An 8,681-nucleotide genomic window follows, 5' to 3' on the forward strand; every position below is an offset into this window, starting at 1 on the left:
TGCTGACAAACCTACATATTATCACTACAGGAATAAAGTTGTATGCAAGAGAGCAGGCACAACACAATCTCCCGTAAGGCAAAATTTTGCAAATTCATTTCCATTTTGTTGTACAGGCAGTCCTCGATTTACGGCTACAATTCAGCCCAGCCTTTATGTTGCTAAGTGAGACTTTTGGTTAAGTGAATTCTGCCCCATTTTACGACATCTCCTGCCGTAGTTGTTAAGTGAATCTTTGCAGTTTTAAAGTTAGTAACCCAGTTGTTAAATGAATCTGACTTCGCTGGTCAAAAGACACAGCAACCGTCATAAGTACATGCCAGTTGCCAAGCATCTGAATTTCAATCACATGATCATGGGGACACTGCAACGGTCACAAATGTGGAAAACGGTCGTAAGTCACTTTTTTCAATACCGTTGTAACTTTGAACGGTCACTAAACAAACCATTGTAAGTCAAGGACTACCTGTATTGTAAAATTCAGGGTCACGAACCTAGATTGAGCAATAAAGAAGCTAGATTATCTTTTGATTTAATTTACATGATTTCTGATGAATACACCGATCTTAATTTTGTCTTCCCATTCCAAGAGAGAGAGAGAAAGAGAAGGAAAAATATGTTTTTGTGTTGTTGTGACTGCCTTTTAATTTAGTAATCTCAAGAGTTTGGTCAATAATGTGAGTGGTACGGTGGCCTAGAGGTGGAGCTCTCGCCTCACAATCAGGAGGCTGTGAGTTCGATCCTAGGTAGAGGCAGATATTTCTCACTCTGGGCACAATGAGAATATATATCTGCTGAACAAAACTCCGCATTGGTAACAGGAAGGGCATCCGGCCAGTAAAACACTCAGCTCCATTCAGTTGCCCCGACTCCACCCCGCAAGGGATTATGGGGTCGTTAAAAGAAGATGAAGAGTTCGGTCAATAATGCCATCAGAGGCAAGATCTTTTTCCACGTAATAAAAATCTCTGATACTTGTATTCCAGAACGGCGATAATAGCATCTGGCAAATAAATATATTCCTCTAATGCCTAATAGATAAGATCGAACGTCTTCCATTTTTAAAAATCTTAATATACTCCTCTGTGTGATTGTTTCAAATGGATTAATATAAAGTATAATGGGCTGCAGCCACTAAAAACCTGTTTTTTTTTTCTTTATATAAAAGGAACATCCTTTTCTTTTAATAAGCTGCTTTTTTCCCTCTCTTGGAGGTGCCAAAATGATGTATTTCCTGGATAATTCAAGGCAAGAGAAAGCAATCGCCATTGCTACTAGACTCGACGAAGCCATGAGAGACAGAAACGTGAAGGTAAAAATAAGGTTTTTCCCCTAGTTTGGGGGTCCCAAATAGCACATCCTTTCAATAGATGTTTGATTCTCTCATTCTCTCTCTCTCTCTCTCTCTCTCTCATCATCCATCTATTATCTATCTATCTATCATCTATCTATCATCTATCTATCTATCTATCTATCTATCTATCTATCTATCTATCTATCATCTATCTATGAGAGACAGAAATGTGAAGGTAAAAATAAAGTACCAGGGAAATCAGGAGATTCAGGCAGTTCAAATGGTTATAAAGATTTATTGCAAGCTTAAGGTGTCTACAAGAATCTGGCCAACTAACAGTCAAGGGAAATGAGCGGGAGATAAGATAGGAATTCAAAATGGGCTGGGCTTAGCTCTCTTGCGGACGCTCAGGGACTTGTGACTTATGACGTGTTTAACACCTCCCTCCGGCTCAGCCTGGTCATCTCCTCTACAGGTAGTCCTCGACTTATGACCACAGCTATTTTTGTCATATTTGTCCCTCGGCGTTACCTTCTCACAAAGCTGAAGAAAGAAAAACAATTGACAAAAAAATATTTTATCTCCATTTGGACGGTGTTTGTAATTTCCATTTTGGATCTTACAATTCCATTCATAGTCCTTGACTTACAACCACAGTGGAGCCAAAACTTTCTGTTGCTAAGTGAGACATTTGTTGAGTGAGTTTTTCCCCCATTTTACGACCTTGTCTGCCATTGTTGTTAAGTGAATCAGTGCAGTTGTCAAGTTAATAATGGTTATTAAGTGAATCTGGCTTCCCCAATGTCTTTCCTTGTCACAAGGTCACAAAAAGGGATCATATGACCCTGGGACACGGCAACCGTCATAAATATGAGTCAGTTGCCAAGCTTCTGAATTTTTATCATGTCAGCAAGGGGATGCCACAACAGTCATAAATGTGAAAAACAGTCTTAAGTCACTTTTTTCACTGCCGTTCCAACAGTCACTAAACGAACTGTCGTAAGTGGAGGACTACCAGTATTAAATCTGATGAAGAATTCTGCTTTTGACGCTTCTGCTCATGTGTTAATCTGCAGATTTTAACGACGGTTTTGGATTTCTTGCGTGACGGCACCTTTGGCGAATGCCACAGCCAGAGCGAGGCGTATCGGACCGCGTGCCACAAAATGTTCCCTTTAGCGACGGCCTTCATGTCTCCAACCAGTGACGAGGACGGTTGCTTTGCCCCCATGAATCATATGGCCATCAATCATGAAGTGCTGACCAATGAGATTTGAAACAGAAGGCGGGACTAGCTCCTAACAGTCCAGGGATCATCCGGGATCTTCCGGCTGGATCTCATCGGAACCCACTCAGCTGTCCAACCCGGGAAACTGGAGGCAAATCTACTGTGCTGAAACTCCTTTTTTCCCTCAACAAGAGCTGCCGATATTAATATAAACAGCCTTTTTTTTTTTTTTTTTTGCATAATACTGGTTGTGTTTATACTTTGTACAGCTATAAATCTTTCTATTCTGAATCGTCGACCCATAAATTCCATTGAATATGCCAATAAATACGATCACTTCTATCAAAACGTGTTGGATGGCTTTGCAAGGAAGGTGTCCATCTGAGGAGAATCTGAGAAGAGGCCGCCATCTTGTCTGTGTCACCATCCGTGGAAAGTCCTGCATGTGGAAGTTAACAAACCAGGATAAATATAGCCTCGACACATATTTTTCATCGGTTTTATGTTTCGGTGGTGTCCTTGGTGCTCCCTGAACTGGGTTTTTTTCTTGCAAGACATTTCATTGCCCAACTAGGTAACAAACACAGGGCAAAACCCCTCTCCCTTCTTGCATTGATGACGTTACCTAGTTGGGTCGTGAAACGTTCTGCAAGAAAACCACCAACCTCAGAGAGCATCAAGGACCCTTTCATTTCAACCCTGAGCTACAAATATTATTTTCCATTTCTTTCAAAGCATGGATCGTGATGGGTACTGGCAGAGTTTTGTCAGTTTCCTAATAGTATTGTGTGGAAATTCTGATTTATTGGAAAAGCGCTTTCGGATTTATAAAATGGAGAATGTGTTTTTTAAAGCTGTAAATTATTTTGGTTCACAATGATTCTTTTCAACGATCCATTAAACATTTAATACCATTAAGTTGCCATTACAACGATTAAGTTACCTTTTTTATTAGGAATTTTAAAAAAACATTTCACTTCCAAAACAGAAGGGAGAGAATTAACGGAGAATGAGGTCGTAATAATAACGGTGAGCTACATTAAAATGTTCGAGAAAGGAATCAGAAGCCAATAGTCGGAAAAAAATATTGTTGTATTACATGCTGTAAAGCTGTTAACGTTGAGTAAGGTTATTTTTTTTTTAAAAGCACAACTTCGTCTAATTATACATTGCATTTCATCTTTTTTCCCCCGTTTATTTTTTTATAAGTTAACGTACCTGCACTTCACGTATAACATATCAATGTTTTGTTTCAGTTTTAAATGTTTTTCCCCCCCTCTTCAGGAGATAAATAAATATTCCTGAAAATGAAATAAATATTCCTGAAAAGAAAAGTCACTGTGGCTTGTATAAAAAAATCTTTTGTTTTGAAAAAAAAAAAATAATGGAACCAGTTTGTTTTCAATTTTTTTTTGAGTAATGTAAATATTTAAATGACGGAGGTCCTATGCAAAATTTAAAAAGGGAAGTTTTACCAAGATGTCATGAAGACAATCTCCTTTGTCATTTACTTAGGATCGATAGTTGAATGAAAACTTTACTGTAAAGAGTTCAACAATGTAATGCTGTAATAAATTATTTTGTACACTTGCTGCTGACGTTGGGTGTTTATAACCAACCGAATATGGTATTTTAAATTCTACAATTGCATTACAGTGCAATTGTACTCAAAATAACAATAACCAATTTAATCTGTTTTAATATACAGGCGCTCCTCAACTTACGACCATAATAGAGCCCAACATTTCCATTGCTAAGCAAGACAATTGCTACGTGAATTTTGCTCCATTTTACGATCTTTTTTGCCACACTTGTTAAATCACTGCAGTTGTTAAATTAGCAACACAGTTGAAAGTGAATCTGGCTTCCTCGTTGAGTTTGCTCATCAGAAGGTCGCAAAAGGAGAACACATGTGTTAAGGAATTCGCAGAGTAACCCTTGAATAGCAAGGGTGTGTACATGAAAGCGATTGAGAGTAGGTACGAATAAACACAGTCAACACACAGATACACCCAGTTGTGTTTACTTTCAGGAAATAGTAAGGCACAGTCCAATAAACAGTCCAGGTCATACATACATAAAGCAGGAGATAGCAAAACGACAGTCCAGGGATAATCCAATAACAAAGTCTTCTTACCAGTCATCGTCGTCATTCACAAGAAACAGTTCTTCTGGATTTGCAAATAGTAGCATACAGAGATATAAGAACAAGAACAGCAAAGAAACAAACCATGTTTCTAGCTCCCTCTTAAGGAGATTGGCTACAGAGCTAACCAATCAGGACACAGTATGATGCAATACAGCAGTCTTAAAGCTATATTGATGGTTTATATATTCCCAACCCAACAAGGTAGGTAATACTCATTTCCTAACAACGTGACCCTGGGACACTGCAACTGTCATAAGTACATGCCAGTTGCCAAGCCTTTGCATGTTGATCACATGACCGGGGGGGATGCCACAACAGTCGTAAGAGCGAGAAAGTCACTTTTTTTGGTGCCGTTGTAACTTTGGACAGTTACTAAGTGAACTCTTGTAAGTTGAGGACTACCTATAATTACATTGTATTGTTGCCCAGTGGCCGTATCTTGGTTAATGACAGGACTTTTCATTTTACAGAAACACCCCCATCCCATGTAGATATACATCAAAGTTTTTCTTCTGGAATAGATTGTGGATTAGATGTTGTGTCAATCAAAACTTTTATCAGGTCATGGACAAGCATAAAGGAGGGTGGAATATAAACTTTTTTTAAAAAAGCTTGAAAACAAATTACATATTTAAAAAAAAAAACATTAAAAGAACTATAAAATAAATAACCATAAATTTACAGGGAGCATCAAAAACATAAACACAACCTCTTTCCCCACAAAAGTTCATTCAAAATGTTTAATATTTATTTATCAAATCTGTACACGAAGGCAACTCTAGGTGACTTACAGACATTCAATAAAACAATCTAAAACGTTAAAACGATAAGGATCTCAAATTTAATTTATTCATATTAATTAAAATAAAACTCAGCAGAATGGAAAGGGAGGGAGCGCAGAGATAGATGATAGATAGATAGATAGATAGATAGATAGATAGATGATAGATGATAGATTAGATAGACAGATAGATAGATGATAGATAGATAGATAGATAGATAGATAGATAGATAGATAGATAGATAGATAGATAGATATAGATAGATAGATAGATGATAGATAGATAGATATTAGAGATGGATGGATGGATGGATGATAGGATAGGATAGATGATCGATAGATGATTGGATGGATGGATGGATGGATGGATGGATAGATGATAGAGATAGATGATGATAGATATGGATGGATGGATGGTTGATAGGATAGGATAGATGATAGAGATAGATGATGATGGATAGATGATGGATGGATGGATAGATGATATAGATAGATGATAGATATGGATGGATGAATGGTTGATAGGATAGATGATAGAGATAGATGATTGATGATGATGGATGGATGGATAGACAGATGATAGAGATAGATATGGGGTTTTTTTTAAGTGTATTTTTTTCATGTTAATTTTGTGTAACTTGTTTTAGCTTTTTTAAAAAAATTATTTCCTTATATCCCACCTTCGTTATGCTGGCTCTATGACCATCATAAAGATTTGGTGGATAACTAATGCCTCACCTCCACTGGGACATCTAAAGGTGGCCCATTTATCATTGGAGACCTTTTAGATGTCAGAGAGGCCTCAAAGGTTCGAAGGAGGGAATCGTCCAGGGCTGAAATGTAAGGAATACTGAAGGACTGAAGTGGTGTCATTGCAAGCCTTCTTCTGGAGATATTGTCTTCATCTGCTCTATTTCTCCACTAGAGGGAACATGACTTCTTCGGTTGGAAAATCTCTCCAACAACTAACATATATATGTTACCTGGTTTGGAAAATGAAACGTCTGCAAGAAAACAAGCTCAGAGAGCACCAAAGACCCCTCAACTAAAAATATAATTTGTAATCCCATCAAGCATAATTAGATCCTCCAAATAGACTTTGTGGTAGGGGAAGGAATATTTGCAAAATAACCATTATTCTACCTCCGTCTTCAGTAAAGGTACATTTGAGATCCTTCTACTCACAACGTGGATATATCGTTCTCTGTGGGAAAGTAGAATGGGACACATTACGTGAAGTTCTAGGTGAAAATGGTGAAGCTCTACATGAAAAAGTAGACCAGTACCTGGTAGATGACTTTTTGTGTGAAAGTTAAAAACTTTGATGTGAAAAAACTAGAAAGATACATAAGAGTCCACCTTACTTAAGTGCTCAGAAAGGGAAGAGAGGAGAAGAAAAGGAAAAGGAGAAAGGAAGAGAAATGGGGAGGGAAAGGAAAGGAAGAAGGAAGAGAAGGGAAGGGAAGGAAGAGGGAAGAGAAAGAAAGGAAAGGGAAGGGAAGGGAAGGAAAACGAGAAAGGAAGAGGGATGGGAAGGAGAAAGGGAAAGGAAGACGGAAGAGAAGGGAAGAAGAGAAAGAAAGGAAAGAAGAGAAGGAAGAGGGATAGGATGGTGAAAGGGAAAGGAAGAGGGAAGGGAGGCTAAGGGAAGGAAAAGAGGAAAGGAAGAGGGAAAAGAAGGAGAAAGGGAGGAGAGAAGGGAAGAGGAAAAGGAAGGGGAAAGGAAGAGGAAAGGGAAGGAGAAGGGGAAAGGAAAAGGAAGAAAGTGGAAGGAAAGAAGAAGGGAAAGGAAGAGAAGGTCAAAGGGAATAGGGAAGAGGAGAGAAGGAAGAGGAGAAAGGAAGCGCAATGGGAATGGGAAGGAGAAAGACAAAGAAAGATGGAGGGGAAGAGTAGGCAAAAGGGAAAAGAAGAGGGAAGGGTAAAGGAAGAAGCCCCTCTAATCCATCCCTATTTTTAATGCTTCCTGCACACTGTAAAAAGTGGAAGGAGAGACAACGCCTGTCCACCAAGCAGTTAACCCTCCAAAGTTGTCAAGTCAAGAAGCACAACCAGAAAACTCCCTCGACCTTTGTTGCAACGTTGCATTGACAGAACGTTGCGAGACTTCCTGCCTTTCTCCTCCTCCCTTTTTCTTTCGTTACTCTCCAGAAAAACTAGGGAAGATCCTTTGTGAAAGCCCCCCCTTGCTCTCCCCCCTTCTTGTGGAGCCTGAGATAGTAGTTTGCACAGGACGTTCTACGGTAAGTTACAATCTCTCCCTTCGGCCTCCCAAGGCCGTTCCCGCAGACCACAATACCAAGATAAGATGGCAGCAAAAATTTTGTATCACTGCCTAGTTTTATCCCACTCAAGGACGGATGCGTCACCCCCTTAGCTGGGTCAGGGAGGGGGATTTGCACAATTTAGGCAGAGGGTTTTGTTTACCTGAGCTTTCCCCAGTTACCTGCTCAGGGCCAGGGAGCTGTTAAGTTTGTGCAAAGAGAAATAGATGGACAGGAAGAAATACTTCTTACTTATGGGGTGGGGATGCTTTCCCTGGAGCTACAACGGTTGCAGGAACTGGGTATGTCTAGTTTGATGAAAAGAAGGACTAGGGGAGACATGATAGCAGTCTTCTAATACCTCAGGGGCTGCCCCAAAGAAGAGGGAGTCAAGCTATTCTCCAAAACACCCAAGGACAGGACAAGAAGCAATGGATGGAAACTAATCAAGGAGAGAAGCAACTTGGAATTAAGGAGAAACTTCCTAACAGTGAGGACAATTAACCAGTGGAACTGCTTGCCACCAGAAGTTGTAAATGCTCCAACACTGGAAGCTTTTAAGAAGAGGTTGGACAACCATTTGTCTGAAGTGGTATAGGGTTTCCTGCCTAAGCAGGAGGTTGGACTAGAAAGAATAATCTTTCTTGCTTGACCTGCAGTTTGGCTGCAATTGCTTCTTTGAAACGGAAACAACTTTTCTGGGGTTGTTTTTTGGTTTTCTTTTGGAGACTCTGGTTTTTGGGAGACGCTGATTACAGTTTTGCATGAGCCGAACGGAGCAATAACTAAAACTTCCCCTGCAGGGAAAGGAGGGAGGAAAAAGTAGAAAATAAATTATGTTGGCAATAAATTACGACTTGACCTTCCTGTAATTTAATAATTTAATAATGCTACCAACCTGCCTTCCATTGAGGACCTGTGTACTGCATGAGTCAAAAAGAGGGCTGTGAAAATATTTAAAGACC

The 8,681-nt window shown here is 39.4% G+C and overlaps 1 protein-coding gene across 1 annotated transcript in view; it reads left to right on the top strand.

The window, feature by feature from the left end:
- Positions 1 to 4,112, top strand: part of NAA16 (N-alpha-acetyltransferase 16, NatA auxiliary subunit) — a 51,771-nt gene extending 47,659 nt beyond the window's left edge. Inside the window, exons 19-20 of the mRNA XM_034416557.3 lie at positions 1,215 to 1,312; positions 2,371 to 4,112. Coding sequence (XP_034272448.2) covers positions 1,215 to 1,312; positions 2,371 to 2,571 — 299 coding nt within the window. The 3' untranslated portion in view covers positions 2,572 to 4,112. The remainder of the gene's footprint in view (positions 1 to 1,214; positions 1,313 to 2,370) is intronic.
- The last annotated feature ends 4,569 nt before the right edge of the window (positions 4,113 to 8,681 follow it).

This window comes from Pantherophis guttatus, chromosome 5 (genome assembly GCF_059756535.1).
Source record: "Pantherophis guttatus breed Tessera chromosome 5, ASM5975653v1, whole genome shotgun sequence".
NCBI classification, from domain to species: domain Eukaryota; kingdom Metazoa; phylum Chordata; class Lepidosauria; order Squamata; family Colubridae; genus Pantherophis; species Pantherophis guttatus.